This window comes from Petromyzon marinus, chromosome 1 (genome assembly GCF_048934315.1).
Source record: "Petromyzon marinus isolate PM22_M1 ecotype Great Lakes invasive population chromosome 1, UKy_Petmar_22M1.pri1.0, whole genome shotgun sequence".
NCBI classification, from domain to species: domain Eukaryota; kingdom Metazoa; phylum Chordata; class Hyperoartia; order Petromyzontiformes; family Petromyzontidae; genus Petromyzon; species Petromyzon marinus.
The window spans coordinates 33,101,300-33,127,931 of NC_133667.1; the positions used below are offsets into that span (position 1 = coordinate 33,101,300).

Below are 26,632 nucleotides of genomic sequence, written 5' to 3' on the forward strand. Positions count from 1 at the left end.
TGAATGATTGAGGAACGTGCACGAGTGAGCGACAAGGCTCGAATGAACGAAGGAGAGAAGGAGAGAAGGGATTTTCCGAAGATCGGTTTCCCATCCCCTCCCTGCCCAGGTTCGTAGCGCAGCGCGCTCACCGCTACACTACCGCTCCCTCCTCCTCCACCCCCCTATACGCCCGCACATCCTCCCTCCCTCCCTCTCTCTCCTGCAACCAACCAACCAACCCCCTCTTTTAGCTGAACACATCGATACGCGAGGAGCTCTCGTGCATCTGGCGCCGGTGCGCAACGATCCTCGCTGATTCCTCTCAATTAAAGCAGCAGCAGTGGCAGCAAGCAGCAGCATCATCATCAGCAGCATCAGCAAACAGCATCATCAGCAGCAGCATCATCAGCAGCAATCATCATCATCAGCAGCAGCAGCATCAGCAAGCAGCAGCATCATCATCATCAGCAAGCAGCATCAGCATCAGCAGCGCTCCGAGCCGACTATGGGCACCGCAGCAGCGCACGGAGCTGCCGCGCGCATGGCGGCGGAGGCGGAGACGCTGGATTTGACGCACATCGCTAAGCATTGATAGTGGGGGGCGCGAGGGATTGGTGGGGGTGCGGCGGCGGGGGGTGTGGGGGGGGCGTAAAGGTGGGTTCACAGATCGCGTCTCGCACCGCACCTGGCGAGAAAAGAGCTCTCCGTGTCTCTCAATCTCTCTCCGTCCGTCCCCCGTCTATCCGTGTCCCCGTGTCTGTGTCTCAGTGTCCCCACCCCCGCCCCCCCCCCCCCCGTGTCTGTATTGGGCTCAGCCTCTTGTCTCAGTTTCTCTACGTCTTCCCTGTGCGGTATATATCCATCTGCGTGCGTCTCTCTCTCTCTCTCTCCAATGCTGGCTCTCTCTTGCTTTCTCCCTCTCTCTCTCTCTCTCGCTATCTTGCTCTCTCTCGCTCTCCCATCTCTCCAGCGTCGTCGATCCAATGAAAGCGACGCGCTCCTAACGAACGCCCGGAAAACATCGGTCTCATCGATTCCACGAGAGGAGACGATCACGCGATCAGGCTGCGACATTCCCCGTGTATCACGCGCAGTGTTTATCATTACACTTACTATTTACATTCATCAGCACCACCGTCACCATCATCTTCGATATTGTTTACCAACGGCTCTATCATCTTCACCATCATCAGCATCATCTTAATCAACATCAGCATTAACAGCTGCAGCAACACTACAAACGATATCATAGTTATTATCCACACACACTTTTACCATAAACAACACCGGCATCACAATCAGCAGCAGGATCATCTAAGTCAACATCATCCAAATCTGCAGCAGCACCACCATCGCCACGATCATTGTTTTTTTTAATATACATTCTCCATCACCATAAGCAGCAGCTATAAAATCACTACCACCAGCGGCATCATCATCTAACATCTTCAGCACAGCATCATCATCATCGGTGGGCATGCAGAAGCTATTGCATTACAATGACGAGCATATCATGCACGTGGCACGGGTGGCGCGCGTCGAGGGCTCGCGCCGCGGCTATCTCCGCGTCCGCCTCGCCGCCGGCGTCGGACCCGCGCTGCCCGCGCTGCCGCCACTGCCCGGACTGCCCGGGGTCTCGGCCGGCGGGCCCGGTGGCCCGGGTGGGCCAGGCGGGCCCTTGGGAGCACCCGACGGGACGTGCCCGCAGCAGGGCCCGCGGCCGTGGCGCGCGGCGTGGTGCGCGCTCCACCAGAATCTGCTCTTCTGCTTCGAGAGCGAGGGCAGCGCGCGGCCTCACTCCGTCTTCCTCCTGGAGGGCTCCGCGTGCGAGCGGACTCAGCGCCCGGGCCACGAGGAGGAGCAGGAGGAGGAAGACGGTCAGGTGCGAGCCTTGGAACGTCGAGCGTGTGTGTGTGTTTTAGATTAATTGTGTGCGCGTGTGTGTGAGAGAGAGAGAGAGAGAGTTTGTTGATGTGTGCGTAATATTGTCGTACTCATCATCAGCAGCAGAAGTCGTGGGAGTAGCAGCAGAACGGTGGTGATTGATCAAAACTGTGTTCATTATCATCAGCGGCAACAGCAGCAGCATCAGCAATAGCGTCGCTATCATCAGACGCAACAGCAGAAGCAGCGACATCCCCATCATCTTCAGTGGCAGCAGCAAGACCCACGACTATTATAATTACGTATATTCTTCATCATAATCATCGGCAGCAGTTGCGTCAACAGCGTCATTGTTATCAGCAGTACCACCATCATCATTGTTCACCACCATTAGCAGCAAAAACATAATCACGGGCAGCATTATCAGCAGCACCGTTATTATCATCCGTAGCAGCAGTAAGATCAACAGCAGCAACAAAAGAAACAGTATTATCAGTTGAAGAAAAATCATCACCAGCCAGCGGTGACATAATCAGGAGCAGCTTGATCAGCATCATTAGCAGCAACAGCATCATCAGCAGACACAGCATAACGCTGCATATGAAGAAGTCTTTGCATCCTGTGCGGTATTAATCCGGAGAAAGCCCCAACACGCATACGAGAGGAGAGCACTCAAAGATCCGCACAGACGGGTTCACGAATCCCACTCGCTGTAGCGCCATCTCCTGGTCACCTTGCGGCCCATCTGTAGTATATGCAAAGCATTGCAACATCACACTGAGCTCACGGTCTGCATCGGGAAATGTTTGCGATGCCAGCGGTGTTTATCATTTTACTTTCAACCAGAAAATGCCTCACCGAGTCTCGGGAGTGTGAAATCAATGTATTCATTTCTTTTTGAGAGGGTCCTGCATTGAGATGTTTTTGCCAATTATTTTATTTTTTCTTCATCTCGGAGGAAGCTGAAGAAACCTCGCACAGAGCCAGCCTCGCCACGCATCCGAGGCGGGGGGGGGGGGAGAAGCAAATAAATAAATAGAATGGTTATGGGTCTGCAACTGAATGGCAGCCAGAGAGGACGTCGTCTGGCGTGGAGATGGAGCGATGGAATCAGCTTGTATGCAGGTGCTCGGTGGATTATAATCACATGGCAGGAACGTGAGAGTCTGCGAAGGCTAAGGGAGGGAGGCCGTCATCGATGTATCATTGGATTGATCATCGCTGCCGCTGCTGATCGTTATGATGGGCCTGCTATGTAATACTATAGCTCCGATTAGCACGGTTGGCTGCGTATGGTGCGAAAGAAGTTCAAAATACAGCACTACTCGTGATGGTGGGTGTGTGTGGTGGATCCCACGCCATGTGCGGGGACTACAAGGGTGAAGTATGGCTTACAATGGAGGTGGTTATCACGAGATGTCATCACCGTTTGATGTCGATGTAACGAGGGAAGAGTACAAACGAGCGTGCCAATAGAGCGACGTGAAGTCTGCATCAGCAGCAGCAGGGTAATCAGCAGCATTATTATCATCAGCAGCAGATTCAGTATCACCTATAGCACCATAATTATCATCATCAGCAGCAGCATAAATATCATAAACACTCTTCATCAGCATCAGTATCTCCACCTGTAACGCCATTCCCATCATCATGAATATTATCAACAATCTTTGTCATCAACGGCATTATGATCATTATTAACCACGTAATTGTAACGTTTGAATCGTATTTGACTTGATGTCGCCATAACCATCACCACTATCAACATAAATCACACCAACCATTATCAGTATAATTTACAGCACCACTACCACCACCGTCACTATCACAATCATAAACAACGATACCAACATCGGCGTCGATAACACCACCACCACCACACTACCAACATCATCAGAATCAGTGACCATCACTATTACCATCTTCAGCATCAAAACCATCATTGGCATCACCACTACCACCACCACCACCACTATCAGCAGCATCATCACCATCAGCAACATCACCGCCATCAGCAGCATCACCATCATCATCATCACCTGTGCGGTTTTCTAGGAAATTCCGCAGCCACAAGGAATTGTATTGGTTAACTAAACCATAGCGGTTGTTTCCAACAAAAAAAACCCACCCGTGACGTCTTGGAAAATAATATTATTATTGTTCGTGTGAAGGTGCGAGATAAATAAGTCTACCTCAGCATCGTGAGAAGTGGCGGCGGGCGGCTTGGGGAGGCCTTCATCCAGCAGTGGATTGATCATGGCGGCGCTGCTGTTGCTGCTGATAATGATGACCGTGTCAACGTAGCCTTCAAACAACACAAACGTGTCTAAAAAAAACCCCAGCCATTTGTGCATTTTGCACACACAAAAAAAAACGACGAGCATTTCCTTAACAAATGCATTCTGGTCCTTCTTGTCTTAGATCAACATCAACATGCATTGGAGCAAATGTGACTCCGGCTGAGTGATGCATTTATAGACGACGGTGGATCGGTTCCATGTCCAGTCGGACTCATCAGCACAGCATAGTCACATCCGCACTGCGATGGGCTTTGTCGTCGTCATTTTACGTAGCTGCATACAACTTCATAGCTCATCGGATTCCTCCAGTCTAAATGAAGATCATGATGTCTTTCTCTCTCTCCTGGTTAACCAAAGGACGTAAAAAAACTCGTGGTTAGCCCACGTACGCCAGGATAACGTAGTCGGACTCGGTTCAAATACGAATCAAGCCGTTATTCGCTGCACGCGCCCGATGATTATTAAACGCGCGCCACCTGCCCTGGATATCGCTGCTTAATTGTCATTCAATAATTAGCCGAGATATGCATGTCCTTTTATGTTCTGCCCCCCCCCCCCCAGCTGTGTCCCTCCAGTTGTTGTTGTTGTTTGGGGAACCTGTTGTGAGGACTGTTTGTTTTGCTCATTTTGCGGCAGTCTTTGTTGACTTGTAATATAATTTCCTGTAGTTTAGTCTCACGGCTGTTTTGCTGACGATAAGACCTTCTACTCTAAGACCTTTTTGGGGGGGGGGGGGGGCGCCTTGGTGGCGAGATGTGAACTCCCTCGCCTGGTATGCAGGAGGTCGTGGGTTCGATCCGAATACTGACACCTGCTGCTTATTAGGAGTTTTAATGTTCTCCCCCGTGGTAGTCTGGGTTTTAATCTGGCTCCTGCGGTTCTTGCCTCCACATTTAGAAGCATGCTTTTGGAGTATTTCGCCGTGAAGAATGTCCACGTCATAAGCCATTTCGTTGAGCTAGAATTTGTGACCAGGTCGCTTCTGAAAAGGAGCTATGGAGCTCTCGGTGGGCCTTCTAACATGGTAAAAGAAAAGAAAATTGTTTAAATATTAAAGATTTTACCCCTGACGCACCACGAGAAAGGGGAGTAGAGTCAATGAAAAAAACGAATGGAAACAGAGACAGGAAGGGAAGAGGGGAAGGAGGAATGCCGGGACGGAAGTTCCCGAGACGGACAAAGAGGAGGGAAGAGCACAGCTCGAGATGAGCAGCAAGGGAGACTGGAGGAGGAGGATGAGCGGCGGTGATGCAGGGAGAGGGGGAGGATGATGAGAGGGGAGAGACTAGAGGGAGAATGAAGGAATGAGCTGCATGGAGCAGCGTCTGTTTTATCAGGGGGCGGAGAGAGGGGGTGGGGAGGGTTTATCGTGGGGGTGGCCAGACACAAGTCACGTGATTTATATATAAATTATTTTAAGATAAAAATCACGGAAGGCTCGAGTTGATTTAGAAATACAATGTCGACGTCTTCTCATTTCGGGTCACATTGGTCAACAAAACAAAACAAAAAAGAGCCCTCCGTGTTAAACTGGCGGTGCGCGCGAGTTAAAACGCACGAGCCAATTCACACGAGACGTAACCACGACGGTGGAAAAGCGAAGCGAAAAGACTCGACTCGAGAATTGCGACCACGCGCAATGCAATCGCGAGTAGTGGGATAATTGTTGCACGCCGAGAGAGAGAGGGGAATCTCTGCACTCGTTCCCTCCGCGCGCGCGTGTGGAGGGAACGCCGCAAGATTGGGTTGCCTGCCACCCACACGCGACCTCGCTTCCTCCTTGTTCGTGTGTGTGTTTTTTTGCGCCATCTTGCCCGTGGTCTTCCCCCAGCGCCATCACCCACGGTACTTCTTAATTTAGCAACGTGCTTCGTGTCGCTGAGCGTGGCTCGCCACCCCCCTCTTTCCGACTCTCACGTTCACCCAGTAACACTGGGACGTGGAACGATGCTGGGCCCCTTACGCTTTGGTAAACACAGAAAAGACAAAGGTCCCCGGTACAGCCTTATCAGACTTTTGGGACAAGTGCTGTTATCGAGCAGCACCGAAAAAGGCCGGCCCGCGACGCACGATGGGGTTGGGTGGCCAGCACCACGCCCGGCCGCCTTTGTGTCCCAAGTGGCGAAGTATTTACACACCGCACTAGGGTACTCATTGGAGCCTGAGTCGACCTAGGGGAGGCCCAGAACCGGTTCAGATAATCGTCACTGGCGTTGGTGGCCGCGAGTGGGTGTCGAACTCAGGTGGCCGGGCGCAGCGCCACCGCAAGACCGCACTTTCCACACACACAGAGACCTCCGTCACTTCTGTCACTGCAAGAGGGCCCTGATTAGTTACAGACGAGACTGAGCGATTTACAATTAGCAGAGAGAGAGAGGGGGGGGGGGGTTGCCAGGTCCAACATATTCCTTGAACGTTTCCAGCGACGGGATTCATGATCGTCTGGGGGCCGTTTCGAAGCGGTGGAAGTGCCATGGCGCTCTGCGTGGGCCCGCGGAGCGTACGGAACGAAAGTCGCGGGCCGGCCACAGCCCGCGGGGTCGTAGGGACTCGCCCACTGCTCGCCCGGGGACACGAAACGTCGGACATGTTTGTCTGTTCCCTCTGTGCGCACCGCGCTAATCGTTCAAGCAGAATTGACGCGATGCTATTTATTCCCAACAACTCCGCTACGCACCCCTCCCCCCGCCCACTCCATATCCACCACCACCACCCCCAATATTCTCAAGCCACCCATGGTGGATAATTAATAGTCGGGATTGATGACTGCCTGCCTGCCTAACCACCACCCCCTACTACCAGACTAACCTCGTATGTAACCCCCCCTCTCCCATCACCCCCGCTCCCTCTCTCTCCTCCACACTCCACCTCCCACACGAACGCCCCCCGCCTTTTTGACTCGGGTGGCTGTGACGTTTAAAGATCAGAGCGCGCGCGTGTGTGGGTAGCAGGGCGTAATAAGAAGATGGGGCTTTCCCCGGTGAACACGTGTTCGCCGCTACCGGAGATGTCACGGATGCGTATATTCGTAATCTATCAGCGTCGATTATTTAGGCTCGCCACGCGCGCGCGGATCTAATAATTATCGACCGTTGTGGCTGCTACGTTTTTCCAAAGTTAATCGAATCGCCGTGGCTGGGGATATATCAGAAACCGAGCGGGGTTTGACTTGCAGGTTTATTTTTATTTTTGGATGGAAGACCGTAAATATCACCTGTCGTAGGCTTGAGCTGGCACAGCAATGGGTTATTGAGTCTGTCTGTGCGGAGCTGTCGAGTATGCGGGGGATTTCTTCGGCAACGCTGGTTTCCTTCCACACGAAGCCCAACGCAACGCGGCGCTGGTGCACTTTTGAGGCCACGCGTCGTGTCGAAGGCTCGCAGACAGGTCAGGGAACAGCGTAGGTTGAACTGACTGAGATGACTGGCAGATGCATCACCTGTGCCCCCCCCCCCACAGTGCCGACTTTGCTGGCTTTTATCCGCCCGTCGCTCCATAGCCCTCTCACTGCTTCCAAAGCTGCCCAATAGCGCCCTTCACGAGCCGCCTCCACAGAGGCCGATCTTGACACCGCTGGTGCCAGTTATCGACATGTCCACTCGGCTCCACAGATTTCTCTACCGCATCAGCGCACATCGCTTCCTAGACCAGTGCCGTGTCCGATTAGCGGCCAAATGTAAGCTGTGGGTGGGTTTGAGGGTTACATGACCCAGCCTCGCCTGCCATTAGGAGCTCACCGATGAGACTGTCACACCCACACACAAAGACAAATAAACCTCGTATAGTCTCACAGACAGTTGTGGAAAGTGCCGTTAACGAGCACCTATGAAGGCCGGCACGGCACACGAGGGAGTGGGTGGCCAGCACCACGCCTGACCGCTTTTGTCTCCCTAGTGGCGATGTGTACACACATGCACCAGGTACTCATTTGAGGCCGAGTCGACCTAGGGGAGCCCCAGGACCGGTTCAAATATTCGCCACTGGTGTTGGCCGTGAGCGGGAATCGAACTCGGGCAGCCTGGTTAGTAGTGGAGCGCGTTAACCACCGCTCCCCCCACCCCACACACACACGCGCGCACACCTACACTCACCTAGACCCACCACACAACCCATTCGCATGCCGTGTAATGCCGCAGAGTTGTGACGCGTGCCCCCCCCCCCCCTGCCCGCTATAGACTGCGATTTTGGGGTGGGGGGCTACATGAAGACGCATGTCGCGGGGTATTTATTTATTTATTTAGGACCTGCCGAGACCGCGTTACCCGAGTCCCGCGCGAGATCGATGGAGGCGCAGGGGGCCACGGAGGCCACGGAAAAACCCGCGGCAGCTCGAACGTGCAAGCTGCTATTTCGCCAAAAAAAGCCCATTGCTTGGACGAGGGGGCCTTCTCCCGCAACCCGCCGCCCCACGCCGTGTCGGTCATGGGTTCTTCAACAACCATACTTCACCACTGCTGGTCAAGTGCGCGCCTGGTGAAGGCGGGCGCATAGACGTGGGAAGCATAGTAGTACAGCACAACGATGTATATTTGCTGCACTCTGGCCACTTGGCTGACAACGTTGCTCCAGCAGCATGCCTTCCAGATTGCATGGCGGTCACCCATCCGAGCATTAAACATCCAGGCTCACCCCCAGCCTGCTTAGCTTGAGATCTGGTCAGATCGGGCGCATTCCGGATGATTTGGCCACCTGCTTAGCTTGAGAGATCTGGCCAGATCGGGCGCATTCCGGATGATTTGGCCACCAGGCTCAGGGCTTAACTTTAGACGGGTAAAAAAAAATGATATGTTGTCTCCGTGCGGCACACCACGTCCTGTATACCTCGTCCCGCTAAAGCCAGGCTGGGGCTACTACTTCAGTTGTCACGTGCCACCGGATCATATTCAAGTGTGAAATTCAGACAGCACAGTTATAAGCTCTCTCTCTCTCGAGAAAAAAAACCAAACCCCATCAACAACACAAGCACATCTATTGCAAGCGAAACTAAATGACGGCAGCCGTCAATTGATTTAGCCCAAGTCAATGGCTTTTGTCAAGTTATTTCGGGGGAATGTATTTTGTGTTGTTGTTGATATCTCAGCTGCTCGGTGCTCGGGCATTCCTCAAATTCCGAGACGCGCCCGTGGTTACAGCCCCGATCGATACAAAGCAGCAGCACCTCCCCCCCCACTGTGCGTGCGCAGAGATCTCGGCTGTCTCCGTAAAGACAAAGATCCCCCGTGTAGCCTTAACAGACTGTTTGCGGCAAGTTGCTCTTGGTGAGCACCTTCCATGAAGGCCGTGACACGGGTGAGCGCGCACGAGGAGGGACGTGGGTGACGAGACACTCACCTCACCTCAGGGACCGGGTATAGGACTCGCTTGAGGCTGAGTCGACCTAAGGGGACAGAGGCCCAAAAAGGGTGAAGATAATCGCCACTGGCGTTGGCCGCGAGCGTGAATCGAACTCTGTGTTCGCAGTGAAGTGCGCTAACCACGACGCCACCGCTCCCCATCCTGTATAAACCACGACCGGCACACACGATTAACCTCTCCCCTCTCCATCATCCCACAGTGATTCCGTGATTGTATTATCCGGTCCCCGTGATTTGTAGTGTAGTCTCCAACTCGTATTCGCTGTATCCGTCTGACGCCTCGATTCGTGTGCAATGAACCAGGAGCATTGGTCCCAAAACGTGGCCCCGTTATTTTTACCCTTTTATTTTTAAAGAAGACAGCGTCAATTGAGGTACGTGTTGAGATTTGTTTTGTTATTGTATGTGCTTGTGAACCACTAGCAATGCAGCACCACCACCATATCGTTCGATGATTATCTTGTCTTGTTCGTAGCTGTTGTAGTTTCAATTTAAGTAATCGGTTATTCGCTCAACGATGATTCCATTGCCGCAGTGTGTCACCTTTGGGCCATCACCAGGCCACATGCTGCAGGTGCGCACCGTAACCCCTGGCTCGCGGTTCTCTCTCAAGCTCACCACCACCACCACCCATCACCTCACCCTCTTTCCTTGCCTTACCGCTCACCCCGAGGCAGCTGGAGCTGGTGGTTCGGTTCGGGCCCGACGGCCAGGGCGCACTGCACCTGCGGGCCCTGGACGAGGGAGACCGGGACGCGTGGGTGGCTGCCATCTCGCGGTGCAGGTGGGCGGGAGATGGACACTCACCTCACGGACACTCACCTCACGGACACTCACCTCACGAACACTCACCTCATGGACACTCACCTCATGGACACTCACCTCATGGACACTCACCTCATGGACACTCACCTCACCTCATGGACAATCACCTCATGGAAACTCACCTCATGGACACTCACCTCACCTCATGGACACTCACCTCATGGAAACTCACCTCATGGACACTCACCTCATGGACACTCACCTCACCTCATAGACACTCACCTCACGAACACTCACCTCACCTCACGGACACTCACCTCATGGACACTCACCTCACCTCATGGACACTCACCTCACCTCACCGACACTCACCTCATGGACACTCACCTCATGGACACTCACCTCACGAACACTCACCTCACCTCATGGACACTCACCTCATGGACACTCACCTCACCTCACGGACAGTCACCTCATGGACACTCACCTCACCTCATGGACACTCACCTCATGGACACTCACCTCACCTCATGGACACTCACCTCACCTCATAGACACTCACCTCATGGACACTCACCTCACCTCATGGACACTCACCTCACCTCATGGACACTCACCTCACCTCATAGACACTCACGTCATGGACACTCACCTCACATCACCTCATGGACACTCACCTCACCTCATGGACACTCACCTCACCTCATAGACACTCACCTCATGGACACTCACCTCACCTCATGGACACTCACCTCACCTCATGGACACTCACCTCACCTCATGGACACTCACGTCATGGACACTCACCTCACATCACCTCATGGACACTCACCTCACCTCACGGACACTCACCTCACCTCACGGACACTCACCTCACCTGACGGACCCTCACCTCACGGATACTCACCTCACGGACACTCACCTCACCGACACTCACCTCACCGACACTCACCTAACCTCACGGATTCTTACCTCACAGACCCTCAACATCACAGATCTTCACCGCACAGAACCTCACCTCACGGATCCTCCCCTGCCCCCCTCCCTTGCCACCCCCGCCCCTCCCCCTTCCCCCCTCCCCCTTCCCCCCCTCTGCCCCGCCGCTCCCCTACCCCCCCGCCCCTGCCAAACCCTCACCCCGTCCCTCCCAACTGGCCCCTCCCCCCGCCCCCCTCCCCTACCTCCCCTACCCCCCTCCCCCCGCTCCCCCGCCCCCCTCCCCTACCCCCCCTAACCCCCCCCCTCGCCCAGCTACGAGTCGGTACGTGCGGAGCGGGACCGCGCGCTCCACAAGTACCAGCGGCTGCTGCGCCTCGCTGAGGCCGAGAAGGCCCTCGGGGCGAGCATCCACGAGCACCTGGACGAGCAGGAGAGCGAGGCCGACAAGCTGAGGGCCGAGGTGAGGGAGGTGAGGGCCGAGGAGGTGAGGGAGGTGAGGGCCGAGGAGGTGAGGGAAGGGGTGGAGGAGGTGAGGGAGGTGAGGGCCGAGCGGTGAGGGGGGTGAGGGAGGTGATGGCGGCACGGGGTACACTTTAAGCAAACCCAGCAATCTCAAGCGATGTGGTTTTGGGGTTGCCGCACGTACGCGTTGCCCGGTATGTTGCCCTAACAGCACGCGGTGCAACCCCCAACAACATCGTGTTGATGATGTTGTTGATGATGCTCATGATGAACCTGATCCTGATGCTACTGAATATGCTGCCGATGATAATGATGCTGTTCCTGCTGCTCATAATTCTGCCGCCGATGATGCTGCTGCTCATGACGCTGCTTCCGATTATGATAGTTCCATAGTTCCATAGTTCATTAATTAGGTATAGCCCTGTGAGCCATTCGGCTCTTGAATCGGGTGCAACTGCAACAAACAAAAACATGAACAAGAAAACATCTTAAAGTGATAATGTGACTGTGCAAACAGAAAATCCAGGAAAAAAACATCAAAATATTCCGGAAATAGCACCGTACACCAACGCTGTGTGCAAAAATCCCAGTGGGATGCAATTCAAACAACAACAACAACCACAAGACAACTAAGATTAAGGCCATCAGTCTAACTCCGTACTACAATAAACAAAAACATAGCCAAAACAAAAAAAAACGTTTTCGAAATCACCAAAATAAAAGCCATAAATGCAATGTAACAGTGATCATAGGGACTGTGACCGATTTTTTTACAATAAACTACATAAATAAATGATAACACCAAAATCTAGAGCCATATTTTAGGCCACTGAATAGCAGTGGCAGCTAGGGGTGTACAACTCTTCTAGAGCAGTTTTGAGTGAAGATCTCATGATGTTGCTGCTGATGATGCTGCTGCTGCCGCTGCTGTTGCAGATAATGATGTTGCTGCCGCTGTTGCTGATGGTGTGCTGGTGGCCTGGCAGGTGGTGAGCCTCAACAGGAGCAAGGAGCGCTTGTACGCGGTCGGTGAGGACAGCGACGATGAGGATGAAGACCCCGACATCCGGAAGATCAAGAAGGTGACCACGGCAGCGAGACGCTCCTACGGGGACCACACCCCCTCTAGAAGCGGTGGTTCTCTCAGTCTTTCTTTTTTACATAAATAAAAATAAATTAGACGGACGTTCTGCATGCGTGACGTTATTTGTTCTTGCTCGCTGGTAAGTCCTCAAAACGGCGTTGTTTACGATCGCTGAGTTTAGAAATGTCTTTTACATTGTTCCAGGCTACCATACGGATTAAAATGTTATCGTAGTTATTTTACACATTTGCAGATTCACACGTCAGTATTCACCAACGACTCACACGTACGATATACTTTCACACGTTTATAAATCACCTGACGTGTACCCCCTGGGACATTGCTGCGTACCCCCAGGGGGCCCGCCTCGCACTCCCCGGGTTGAGATACCACTTTTTTAGAACACCGGGGCCACTTGGCAGCATGGAAAGCAAAGCACGGACTAGCCCAGCAGCCCCAATTACTATCCCTACCCCTAACCAACTCCCCAAACAGCAGCCACTTTGTACTCTCTGACCATCAAGATCAAGATCTCATCTTGGCCAAAGCCACGATTCCTATCTCCATCGCTAACCTCACTTCTGAAAGTTTGGCAAGCCTCCTTTTAATTTTTTGTTTAAATCAAAATTTCAGACGACTCCCCTTGGCCCCCCCTATCCCCCTACCACACCACCCCACTCCACCCCACCACCGCCTTCCCCACCAACCACCCCCCGCGCCCTCCTCCACCGCAGGTCCAGAGCTTCCTGCGCGGTTGGCTGTGCCGGCGCAAGTGGAAGGCGATCGTGCAGGACTACATCCGCTCCCCGCAGGCCGAGTCGCGGCGCAAGCGCAACCAGCTGGTGTTCTCCATGCTGGAGGCCGAGGGCGAGTACGTGGCGCAGCTGCGCGTCCTGGTCACGGGCTTCCTGCGCCCGCTGCGCATGGCCGCCAGCTCCAAGCGCCCGCCCATCTGCCACGACGACGTCAGCGCCGTCTTCCTCAACAGGTAGCCGCCGGCCTGCTGCACCACCGCTCGTGGGGAGCGGTGGTGCAGCGGTGAGCGCGCGCTGCGCCGCGAACCCGGCGACCCGGGTTCGGTTCTCGCTCACGGCGAACACCGGTGGCGATTATCTGGATCGGTCATGGGCTTCCCCCTCGGACGACGCAAGCCTCAAATGAGTACCTGGTGCGGTGTGCAAACATCGCCACCGGGGAGACAAAGGCGGTCGGGCGTGGTGCTGGCCACACAACCACTCGTCTGCCGTTCCGGCCTTCATAGGTGCTCGCAAACAGCACTTGCCCCTACAGTGTGTTAAGGCTATACGGGGGGATCTTTGTTTGTGCGCGCTTGTATGTAAATATCGCCACTTGGGGAGACAAAGGCGGCCAGGCACGGTGCTTGCCACCTACATCCTTTGTGCGCCATGCCGGCCTTCATAGGTGCTGGGTAACAGCACTTGCCGTAACAGTCTGGTAAGGCTATACAGGGGATATTTGTCTTTGTGTGTGTGTGTGCATACGTACGTGAGTGTGCGTATGTGTACATACGTGTGATTCTGTATACGCGTGCGTACGTGTGCGTGCGCGTGTGCATGTACGTGGCGTGCCGGGTTGTTGGTAGTGCGAGCCGACCCGATTGTTGGCGTATGCGTTGGCGTTCTTGGTGGTTCTGCTGATGCTGCCAGTGACTCAATCCCCGCGTCCCCCACCCCGTCTCCACTCCAGCGAGACCATCATGTTCCTGCATCAGATCTTCCACCAGGGCCTGAAGGCTCGCATCGCCAGCTGGCCCACCATTGTCCTAGGTGAGACACCCCTCAGCACTTCTTATCCCAGCTCCTCACTCATCTGCATCTCAAACTATCCAACGACCGTTTTCCGGCTTGATTTGTTGTTGATGCTTTTGTGAATTGTGTTCTGGGAATCATCATCATAGGCCACGATCTATCCACTGCTGGATTAAGGCTCCCCCCCCTCCTCCTCTTCCTCCGACCCCTCGGCCTGACAGCGGACCTGTTTGACATGCTGCTGCCCATGCTGAACATCTACCAGGAGTTTGTGCGGAACCACCAGTTCAGCCTGCAGGTGCTCGCCAACTGCAAGCAGAACCGCGAGTTCGACAAGCTGCTCAAGCAGTACGAGAGCCGCGCCGAGTGCGAGGAGCGGACCCTGGAGACTTTCCTCACCTTCCCCATGTACCAGGTGAGGAGCGGTGAGGAGTAGTGAGCGGAGCCTCGTGCACCCAGCGTTATGATCGGGGTAGACGACGCGGTCCGTCCGTCCATCGACAGGTTAAAATATCGCCACGGTGGCGAGATGTTAACTCCCTCGGCTGGTATGGAGGAGGTTGTGGGTTCGATTCCGAACCTGATGCCTGTATATTTGGAGTTTGTATGTCTCTCTCTCTCTCTCTCCCTGTGATCGCGTAGATTTTTCTCTGGGTCCTCCGGTTTTCTCTCAATATTTAGAAACATGCTATTTAGAGTATTTGGCTACTGCTATAAGTTTCTACATGATAAGTCACTTCATCCAGCTATAATTTTTGGCCAGGTCACTTCTGAAAATAGCTATATAGCTCAGTGGGCCTTAACTGGTAAAATAAAGAAATGTTAGTTTTAAATAGTTTCAAGTATTTACTCCCACCTCTTCCATGTTGTCTTGCCGGCGTGGAAGAGTTGGTCAAATACCCTCTAGAGGACCTCTCTCTAGAGGCCCTTCCAACAGCAGTGGTGTGGGCGAGCAGTTCCAGCACTGCGCTTTTATCTTTGCCTTTTAGTTGTAGGCCAAACTGAAAGCAAAAATAAAAACGGTGATGTCAATATTGTGTAAATGGCCAAAGCCACGATCCCAGCAAGAAGGCCATCCCAGCAGGTGAAAGGTTATCACAATGGCAAGCAAGTAAATTAATGAAAATTAAAAGCTAATTGGCTGAGCGTCTCAAATTTCGGGAGTGAGAGCATGGGGCTTTGCTGTTCTCTTTTAAAGTTGGTTCACTCACGTTTTGAGGCTAACTACCTCGCCTGGTATGCAGGAGATCGTGGGTTCTATTTTGAGCCAGACAATACCTGTGTATTTTGAGTGTGCGTGTTTCTCTCCCCGTGGTCGCGTGGATTTTTCTCCGGGTCCACCGGTTTTTCCCTCCACATTTAGAATCAACGTGCGTTTTGAGTATTTGGCTGCTATACATTTCCACGCGATCAGCCACTTCGTTGAGCTATCAATTGTGACCAGGTCGCTTCTGAAAAAGAGCTACATAGCTCAGTGGGGCCTTACCTGGTCAAATAAAAATAATAGTAGGAATATTATAGTAGGTCAACTGTTGAAATTGTCCCGTAACTTTCCGGCAGTTGTTCCCATTCCAATACGATCCTATTTCTGTACGTGTAGAAACTTGCATGGACACACGACACTTGCACTTCACCAACACGTACGGACATTGGTGCCCATTGCCCCCTTGCACAGGAGGTAATACATCTCGGGGGAATCACACTTTGGGTTTAACTAAAAGGCCATTTGATTTACTGAATCAAAGGGCATTACTGAACTAAAGGGAATAAAAATCCCAGCTACCAAGGTGTGATAATAAGATGCACCAATGCAGCAGATTTATAGAGTGTCATCATTGTCAGCCGCGATCAATCCACTGCTGGATGAAGGTCTCTCCTTGAGCCACCGTTGCCATCCCTCACTGTCCCGCGATGCGGCAGTCCACCGAGCGCCAGAGGTCACGCCGCTCCGACCTCTGCTCCGGGCGTCCTCTCGGGTGCTGTTCCCTCCTTTGGCTGCTGCTCCACTGTTATTCTCACCCAATACATTTTCACGCCATTTGCCACTTCGTTGAGCTATCGTTTGTGATAGCCAGGTCGCTTCTGACAAAAGAGCTATGTAGCTCAGTCGACTTTAACTGGTGAAATAAAAATTGTTCAGTTTAAATAATCGCCGTTGGTCAAGGATAACGACGGAGTGGCAGCCAAACGTGGAGCAAATAGGTCAGCTCGTGTCCAGTAAGCGTGAATGGGTTGTGGTATCGCCGTGAGAGATGGTGACGATGTCTCGTCGGTGCCAACGTCCGGGAGTGGATTGTCCGTGGCCGACGGTGACGATTACCAACTCTTTTGGATACAATCGTGGAGTAACCCTATTATAGGGCGTGCCATTCAATGCGCCTATATAAATAAGCGTTAAAAAAGCAAACGAAACAAATTCTAACCAACAGGATCGCTAACAGCTCCACCGGAGCCAGATTACCCTCTTTACGACTTCACCGCACCTCGCGGCGAGCCCGCTCGCGACCTCATCAAACTCCTCGCTCCCGCATCGCAGGTCGGAGGCGTGGGCCAAGGTCCCGAGACTTCACACCTGGTGGCGAGTGGGGGCTCTGGTTCGCCTGGGGACTGGCTTGGAAGCTGTGCAATTACCGGCGGTGGTCGCTGCCGTGATTTGACCCTAATTTGTGGCGAGCCGAGGGACGCCTCCCCCACCCGCCCCTGCCGGAGCGGTGGCGGTGTTGTCCCAGGAGTGTCCCCCCCCCCCCCCCCCCCGTGTTTTGCGTTGGTGGTCGTTCCGTTGTCACCGGCCAGGCTGTGGTGTTGACCAAGCTGGGAAACGGCTCAAGTCTCCACGGGACCCTCGCCAGCTTTACCGTTACTTGTGTGCTCGTTAGTGGGTGCTTTCTGTCAATCCTCGATTGTCTGGGGTAATGGTCGGACGGAATGGCCCAGATGAAACGACATTTACAGAAAATGCGAAACGTACCTGGATTCGATTGTCACTGTGCGTATATTGTTTACCTACGCAGAATAGGGCTGAAGAATTAGACCGTGTAATTATTCTGAAATGCAATATTTCATGTTTTATATTCATATTTTTACAAGCACAGTGAATGCAGAAGCCAGATTATCCGCACGCAGGCGATCGCAAGTGCTAAGTGCATAATATTACAATGAGGCTTTTACTTTGCCTCTCGTTGTCCCAAGGGGATTTCCAGGATAGATTAAATACAAATGGGAAAACATAAAACGAAGGCCATGAATACACACAGCGAACTGGAAAACAGAGCAAAAAAAAATATCGGTGTAAACTGTGAATTGACAAAATCTCAACCTGCACTAAGTAAAAAAAAGAAGATAAAAAGAAAAAAAACCTCTTCAGATAGTAAAATAACTCTTGAGCTATGATCTAATACCATTGTATCATCGCTGCGGATAGATCATGGCTGATGATGATGAAGATGATGATGCCAACGACGATTTTAAGGATATTGCAATTCAGCCGCGCGCCACTGGGCATCTCCAAAGATCACTCCGTTGCCCACTCAATCTCCCTGTCCGTTCAAGCTTTAGAGAGGTCAAGGAGTTATTATTGTTATTGTTAAACCATGCGAAGAGGAACGGCGTTCAAACAAGAAGCGCCGGTTGGTAAAAAAGAGCCACAAGAGGTAATTCCCTTGTTATTCGCGAGGGATACGTTCCGGCCTACGAATTACTTTTAATAAATACCAAAATAAACCATGAAATATGTGATAATTATCCGAATAACACAACAAAATAAAAATGTATCATGATAAACATAAAATTGATAAAAATGTATATTAAAGTATTAAATCATATCATAGTTTATGAATGTAGTCGTGCAGCGTTCCAGATGCCATTCGCGGATAGCCAAAATCGCGGACGGCAAGTTCATGAATAACGAGGGGATGCCGTTGCACCCTGCACGGGCAGGTGAAGTCACGCTGCAGCGAATCGTCTTCAGAATCGGAACACTTATTTTTACTGGAGGAATCCGATGAGCTATCAAGCTCTTTTTCGTCCCCGCAGATCCCGCGCTACATCGTGACGCTGCACGAGCTGCTGGCGCACACCCCGCAGGAGCATGTGGAGCGCCGGAGCCTTGAGTTCGCCAAGTCCAAGCTGGAGGAACTGTCCAGGCGAGTAAAACTAAACGAAGCTTTTTTTTTAATATTCTTAGCTCTTTCGGTAAAGTCACGTTGAAGGGAAACAATAAAATAATAAAATATATATAAAACAATAAAAATTCTCACGACGTTTCGACCATAACACAAACTGTCAACGTGACTTTACCGAAAGAGCTAAGAATATGAATTACTGCAGACACGAAAACTTTTAATCAAAATTGAAGCTTTTTTATTTTTTTACCAGTTAAGGCCCGCTGAGCTATATAGCTCCTTTTTTTTTTCACAAGCACACCCGGCCACCAATGATAGCTCAACGAAGTGGCTTATCACGTGTGAATTTATAGCAGCCAAATGCTCTCAACGCGTGATGTTGATTCTAAATGCGAAAAAAATCGGAGGATCTGAAGGAAAAATCCACGTGACTACGGGTAGAACATGCAAACTCCAAATATACAGGTGTCGGGGTCGGGATTGAACTCACGACTTTCTGCATATATATCAGGCGAGCCGACAGATAACTTTTGGCTGACCATCGAATGACGTTTACCGAATCGTGCGCTTTCAGGTGCACTTTTGCGGCCGTCTGGAATGCTCTTCTGATATTAGGAAGCCACTGGAGCTATGCGCTTTTAAACCATCTAGATTTAAAACAAATTTCTTTAGAACTGATTTTTGTATTTAGTTTGCCGTCCTTGCTCCACACCTCCGATTATCACGGTTTGCTACGTACAGTGCAAAATAAGTTCATCATGCATACATACATAGCGGCCACTGTGTTTGTTGCATTGCGGGCCCGGGAGAGGTTGCAACGGCTTGGGAAGATCATGGCTGATAATAATAATAATAAAGATAATCTTTGCATGCATAGTAGCGTGTGCTTACATTCCCCAGCTGCTCAAAGCGTCTTTCATCGCATCTCATCTCAGTTAGTATCAAAGGGGACCCCCAGTGGCAGGAGAGTCTGCGCAGTACAGTGGTGGAATTTCCACATTCCCATGGTGGGGAGTGTGTCTTTCCATAGGACAACCAGCGTTGACTGGAGGGATGATGGGCCGAGTCAAAACGTCGACCAGAATTTGAATTCGCAACCTCCCCGGTGTGCGAGCCCATTCTATCCCCCGCTGAGCCGTCGTCCTCGGCCGGATGACGCTCACGATTGCTCTCTGCGCAAAACCAATCGCTGTTAATCACGATGACGATGGCGATGGTGATGATGACTCGTGCCCGTCAACACGGACGTTGCGTGCGCAGGATCATCCACGACGAGGTGAGCGAGACGGAAAACATCCGCAAGAACCTCGCCATCGAGCGCATGATCGTGGAGGGCTGTGGCATCCTGCTGGACACGAGCCAGACCTTCGTGAGGCAGGGTGAGTGGTGGGGCAACGCCCCGCGCGCATTATTCCCCCGCGCTGCGGCTTCTTTCTTGTGATGTATTTATAGCGGTGTCGTGTGCCAAGCGAACGTGTGGTTGGATCTGTGTGCCCATCGTTTCTCCTTCATCGTTGACGATTATGATGGCTCTTATGTTGATAGTGACGATGATGATTACGATGATGATGATGACAATGATAATAATGATTGCGATGACGACGACGGTCGTGATGGCGGCGACGATGATAACAATTGTCATGGCTATGATGATCGCGACGATGATAATGATGGTGATGATGATGATGGCGACGATGACGACGATGGCAAAGATGACGACGATCACGACGATGATGATGTTGACGACGACGAGGATGGCGACAACGATGATGACGATCTCTGCTTGCCCAACTCGAGCTCGCGGTGCCGACGCCGGCGTTGACCCTGGCTGTGACGTTGACCCTGTCTGTGACGTTGACCCTGGCTGTGACGTTGACCCTGGCTGTGACGTTGACCCTGGCTGTGACGTTGACCCTGGCTGTGACGTTGACCCACGGGTCGCCCCCCCCTCCCCACCCTCCCTGGCGGCATGCCACAGGCTCCCTGCTGCAGGTGTCCACCGCCGAGAAGGGCCGCATGAGCCGAGGGCGCCTGGGGTCGCTCACGTCGAAGAAGGAGGGCGAGCGGCAGTGCTTCCTCTTCACCAAGCACCTCATCATCTGCACGCGCGCTTCCGGGGGCAAGCTGCACCTTAACAAGGTGGTGGGGGGGGGGGGGTTGGGGGGTTGTGTGTTCACGTGTGTGTGTGTGAACCGTGTGTGTGATCCGCTTACATGTGTGTGTTTGATTGATTGAGTAATCCGTGTACGTGTGTGTGTGTGTGTGATCCGTGTACGTGTGTGATCCATGTTCGTGTGATCCATGGGTACGTGTGTGATCCATGCGAGTGTGATCCATGGGTACGTGTGTGATCCATGCGAGTGTGTGTGCGTGCGTGTGTTTGGGGTGTGATTCATGCGTGTGTGATTTGGGTGTCTTGAGTGATTCGTGTGTGTGATGTGTGTGATGCGTGTAATTGTGATGCAGCTGTATATAGCTGCTTTGTAAATCCAAATTGTATTGTTTAACTTAATTATAGCGTGTGTACGGATACAAGTGGATATTTTATACACCGCATCTTAACGGCTTTATCGGATATCGTGAGGGTTGCTCAGTGGGCATTCATTGGGCAGAGTAAGGGTCCTGTGTGGGGAGCGGTGGTGTAAGCGGTTAGTGCACGGTACTACGAACCCGGTGAACTGAGTTCAATTCCCGCTCATGAGCACAATAACATTAACGAATGTTTGAACCGGTCCTGGGCCTAACCGAGGTCGACTTAGCCTTAAATGAGTACCTGGTGCGGTCTGTAATTATCGCCATTAGGGAGACAAAGACGGTCAGCCTTAATAGGTGCTCACTAACAGCAATTATCTCAACAGGGGGGAGTGGTGGTGAAGTGGTTAGCGCACTGCGCTAAGAAATTCGACCATTCTCGTGCCGGGGAAGAGTGTATCCATAGGACAACAACTGTTGATTTACCTTCAAAGTGGTTACATATTTTATCTACCCCAGAGGGATGATGGGCAGTCAACCCTTTCCCAGGGGTTGAACTCGCAACCACTGAGCCAGCTGTGTGACAGAGCGCCCTATACTCTGATTTAAATATGATTGCCATTATCATTACATGCAATCTAATTTACACGAAATATTAGAATTAATTATTATTGTTCGAGTGATCATGTGTGTGAGTGTGTCCTCCATCAGAACGGGGGGGTGCTCCCCCTGCTGAATTGCACTCTCCTGGAGGATCTGGAACCTGCAGATGATGAGGGTGAGTGTGGGGTGAGGGGTGAATGGTGAGTGGTGAGTGTTGATGTGTTATGGATGGGAGCAAGGAGTGAAGGGTGAGGGGGGAGGAGTGAGAGGTGAGGGTGGGGAGTAAGGGTTAAGGGGTGAGGAGAGATATTCACAATCAGCAGACATGTAGCTGATCAGTTTAACACGTAGGCTTTCGCGACCATTATTATGAATAATAATAAAGGTTTTTGGGTTAGATCGTGCAAGTATAAATGCGTCGCAACCCTCCACCACCCGACACGGCCAATCAGTAAGAAATGTGTCACGTTAACAAAACGCCAATTATTTACTTCTTCAGCCCACCGATGTGATTGAAGAGTGAATCCACAACATTTACAATTTGAGTAGTATGACGTTTCGCTGGATATTACATCCAGCATCTTCGGGCGATTTGCCAGAATAGTAGCTGATGCCGTGGTAGTCAAACCACTACCAACTCCTCGTGTGCCGTTCCGGCCCTAATCGGTGCTCGCGGGGAGCGGTAGTGTAGGGGTTAGCGTGCTGCACTACGAACCCGGCGTTTCCCGAGTTCGATTCCTGCTCTCGCCCAACACTTGTGACAATTATCCGTACCGGTCCTGGGACTCCCCTAGTTCGACTCGGCCTCAAAACATTGCCTGATGCGGTGTGTAAACATCGCCACTGTGGCGAGACAAAGGCAGCCGTGCGTGGTGCTGCTGGCCACCCACGTCCTCCTCGTGCGCCGTGCTGGCCTTCGTAGGCGCCACTCGCTAACAGCACTTGCCCCAATAGTCTGTTATGGCTACGCGGGGGATCTTTGGCTTTGTAAGTGTGTACGCGCCTACGTCCTCAGCGCGCAGTGCGGTGCAGGACCTGGAATTCCGCTTGGCCATCGAGGCCGGAGACACCCCGCCCTGCATCGTGCTCGTCGCTGCGTCCAGGCAGCAGAAGGCAGCATGGACCAGCGACATCAGCCAGGTGTGTATGTGTGTGTCTAGGTGTGTGCGTGTGTATCTAGGGAGACAAAGGCGGCCGGGCGTGGTGTTGGCCACCTTGTGTGCTGTGCCGGCCTTTATAGGTGCTCGTTAACAGCACTTGCCCCAACAGTCTGTTAAGGCTATACGGGGGATTTGAGTGCCTTCGCGCGCTAACCGCTGCACTACCGCCGCACACGCACGAGCGATGTTTTCCCCGCTGACTCGGGGGAGCGGCTGAGTAAGGAGACGGATGCCACGCCAGCAATGCCGCCAGGAGAGAGCCGACTCTCCCGCTAGTCTCCTCATGCGACAGTGATGGCGCTGGCGGACGGGGGCAGTGAGGAGCGACCAGTGAGCCGTCGAGGATGCTCGCTCTCTGCTGGGGCGACGTCGCCAGTCGCCGTCTCTGTAACACACGGCCAATATCTCTCTCTGCATTGTCCGTGCTGTCTGTCGGTATGTACGGATCTCCGTATGTGCCACCCCCCCCCACCCCGGCATAAAAAAACACAGCGGTGGCATTTGTTCCTCGGCAAACATGTGGCGGTCCGTCAATAAGTCGCTAGTTTACTGCCTCGTGTCTTCTCTTTCTCTCCTCTCCCCCCCTTCCCCCACATCGCATCGTCCCTCCTCTCGCTCAAACCAGTGCATCGATAACCTGCGCTGCAACGGCCTCATGATGAACGTGTTTGAGGATAACTCCAAGATCTCCGTGCCGCAGATGGTCAGGTGAGGTGGGGGTGGGGGGATGGGTCGGGTGACGGCGGCGTCCACTGGCGGTGGTTAAATAAAAAGGGCAAGCTGGGGAGCGGGGAAGAAAAAAAGGGAGGTCAATTTACACGCGACCGCACGTAGCGAATCGTGAATAGCGAAGACCCGCGCGATTTCGCACGTGAAATCGTGAGAATCGGTTTTAAACTCTCAACATTTTATTTTGTTTGAACAGATAAGGCCTCGCTGAGGTATATACTTCTTTTTTAGAAGAGCCCTGGCGACAAATGATAGCTCAACAAAGTGGCTTAAAGTGTGGAAATGTATAGCAGCCAAATACTGCGAAGACGTGTTTCTAAATGTGGAGGATAAAACTGGAGGACCCGGAGAAAAATCCATGCGACTATGGGGAAGAGAGACATGCAAAATCCAAATATACAGGCATCAGGGTCGGGATCGATCCCACGACCTCCTGTATACATGGTGAGGTCGTGAACATCTCGATGGATCGATCGATGCGCCATCGCCGCATCGCGTTTCCACCCCCCCCCCCACCCCCCGGCGACGTCCAATCTCTTTCTGCCGGCGGGGGGGCGATGGGTGACTCGGATAATGCGACGGATGTATTCGTTCATTCCGGGAGACCGCTTTTGGACTTTCTTGTTTGCGGCTAATGGGATGAAATTGCCACCACTTTCATGCCCACTCCAATTATATCCACGCGAGATGTGGATTATAGGGGCAATCGGAACCTTAGGAGTCACGGGTAAATGGGGCCGCGGAATAAGAGCAACCGCTGGTAATCAATTATCGGGATAACGGGGTTGTGGATAATAGGGGCCACAGGTAATGGGGAGTAACGGGGCTACCGAAAAAACGTACGAGTGTACAATGAGGCTGCGAACAAGAGAGGCTTTTGCGGACGGTGAGTCTGCGTACACGAGGGTGTTTGACCGTCCGCGCAGGTCGGACCGCAGCCTGTACTGCGACGGCGCCGACATCCGCTTCAGCCGAACGCTCGACTCGTGCAAGGTGCCCGTGATCCGCGCGGCGAGCGTGAGCCGCCTGCTCGAGCGCCTCACCGACCCTCGCTTCCTCAGCATCGACTTCCTCAACACCTTCCTCTACTCGTACCGCGTGTTCACCACGGCCACCGCGCTGCTCGCCCGCCTCGCCGCGGGCTACCGTCGCCCGCTCAGCGCCGTGCCCGCCAGGTGTCTTTCTTCGTGACGTTTGTGTGTGTGTTCTCTCCCCCTGTTTCTTCGTGGGGTTTCCTCGGGATCCTCCGGGTTCCTCCCGAGAGTGAAAGAGCGCCCCATACAATGTGGATCGGCGTCGGTCAAAACATCGACATGCTGAAAATTTACCTGCAGATCGCTCAATTGGGATCGCACAACCGGCAGGACCCTCGCGAACGAGAGTCTCGAGAGTCTTGAGAGACTCTCCTCGGCAAGCGAGCGCAATAAATAAACAACAACAAGAACAAATCGGCGTTGTCTTCGCGTGTGCGCGCGTGGCAGCTCGCTGGAGCTGTTCTTCTCGAGCAGCCTGCCTGGACGCCCGCACTACGGCGAGCCCCCCAAATCTCCCCGCGCTTGCCGCAAGTTCTCCACTCCCCTCTCCCCGACGTCCCCTCCGGGCGCCGTCATCGCCGCCATCGCCACGTCTCCCCCGCCCGGGACGAGTGGCGGCAGCGGCGGCGCCGTCATCGTCGGCGTGAGCGTCAGCGTCAGCGAGGCCCCCGTGGCCAGCGACACCGACGCGGACGCCTCCCCCCTTGCCGCCGCCCCCGCCGCAGCTGGCGCTGCCGTCTCCGAGCCGGCGTCGCCGCTCACGTCCCCCACGTGCCTCCCGGCCCCCGGCGCCATCGCGGGGGTCCCCTCGCCATTCCGCGGGCGCCGGAAGATGTCGCTGAACGCGCCTCTCATCCACGAGCCGCCGGTGCACGCCGCCCTCCCCCGCGGTGCCGATGATGCCGCTGCTTCCTCGGCCGGATCGCCCGACGGACGAGGAGGCTCCGGTACCATCTTCTTCTTTCTCTTCTCCTTTCCTCAACAAAGTGGATAATCACGTGGAAATTCATCGCAGCCAAATACTCTTAAACGTATGGTTAACTCGCGATCAGGCAGCTTTCCCTGAATCCCCCATTCACAGAGGAGGTGTCCGCATCTCCCGTGTGTAGTTCGCACCCAGGGGCGAAGCGCAGTTTGGTGTCTGTCGGAGCTTCAATCCGTGCCTTGTTCGGAACATCGCAGGCTAATCTACACGTAACTGGCCACCGGCTATCGATGTGTCACTCCCGGTTGACACAATTGTTGAGTCATGGTCACAGAAAGGTGTATTTGAACTTTGTCCGGTGGCTGGGAGGTGTGCGACGATCCGATGCCGTCGCTGTGATAGCTCTGTCACGAGCATTGCCCCATCCGCGTCGCCCTCGCAGGAGGAGGTGGTGATGCTCGGAGGTCGCCCCTGGATGCTGAGCAGCACGAGACGGGACCTCTGCGGTCCCCCAGCACCCCGCGCCACCGCTCCTTCCGCCACTCGGGTCCGTCTCCCCATGCCGGCCCGGGGACAGGGCCTAACCTGGTTTAGCTTGGGCAGGGCTTGACCTGGTTTAACCTAGGTAGGGCCAAACCTCGTTTAACCTAGGCAGGGCCTGACCTGGTTTAGCCAGGACAGGGCCTAACCTGGTTTCACCTGGGCAGGGCCTAACCTGCTTTCACCTGGGCAGGGTCTAACCTGGTTTAACCTGGGCAAGGCCTAACCCGGTTTAACCTGGGCAGGGCCGAACCTGGTTTAACCTAGACAGGGCCTAACCTGGTTTAACATGGGCCGAGCCTAAGCTGGTTTAACCAGGACAGGACCGAACCTGGGTGAACCTGGTTGCAAACTCGCTGGTCTCTTTTAATCCCCCCCTCCCATTCGCTGCCCCCCAATTACCCCTCACATTTGAATGTTGACTGTGTGTGCGTATGTACATTTGGGCACGAATGTGGATATGCGTGTGTGTGGATGTGGTTATTGGGTGCCCATTGTAAGCACGCTTC

The 26,632-nt window shown here is 53.2% G+C and overlaps 1 protein-coding gene and 1 long non-coding RNA gene across 2 annotated transcripts in view; one reads left to right on the top strand and one right to left on the bottom strand.

Moving 5' to 3' along the window:
• Nucleotides 1-1,495: 1,495 nt before the first annotated feature.
• LOC116940262 (ras-specific guanine nucleotide-releasing factor 2-like) overlaps nt 1,496-26,632 on the top strand; it is a 39,067-nt gene continuing 13,930 nt past the window's right edge. The window contains exons 1-16 of the mRNA XM_032949800.2: nt 1,496-1,864; nt 10,198-10,304; nt 11,537-11,684; nt 12,673-12,768; nt 13,505-13,758; nt 14,478-14,557; nt 14,761-14,954; nt 18,572-18,681; nt 19,921-20,039; nt 20,639-20,799; nt 21,844-21,910; nt 22,751-22,875; nt 23,521-23,603; nt 24,551-24,799; nt 25,106-25,605; nt 26,026-26,130. Of these exons, the coding sequence (XP_032805691.2) occupies nt 1,496-1,864; nt 10,198-10,304; nt 11,537-11,684; nt 12,673-12,768; nt 13,505-13,758; nt 14,478-14,557; nt 14,761-14,954; nt 18,572-18,681; nt 19,921-20,039; nt 20,639-20,799; nt 21,844-21,910; nt 22,751-22,875; nt 23,521-23,603; nt 24,551-24,799; nt 25,106-25,605; nt 26,026-26,130 (2,767 nt within the window). The remainder of the gene's footprint in view (nt 1,865-10,197; nt 10,305-11,536; nt 11,685-12,672; nt 12,769-13,504; nt 13,759-14,477; nt 14,558-14,760; nt 14,955-18,571; nt 18,682-19,920; nt 20,040-20,638; nt 20,800-21,843; nt 21,911-22,750; nt 22,876-23,520; nt 23,604-24,550; nt 24,800-25,105; nt 25,606-26,025; nt 26,131-26,632) is intronic.
• Nucleotides 10,349-10,738, bottom strand: LOC142924648 (uncharacterized). Its single transcript, XR_012941761.1, has 3 exons — nt 10,658-10,738; nt 10,583-10,622; nt 10,349-10,427 (listed from the first exon to the last, which is right to left on the bottom strand). It is a non-coding gene; the product is annotated as an uncharacterized LOC142924648 (long non-coding RNA).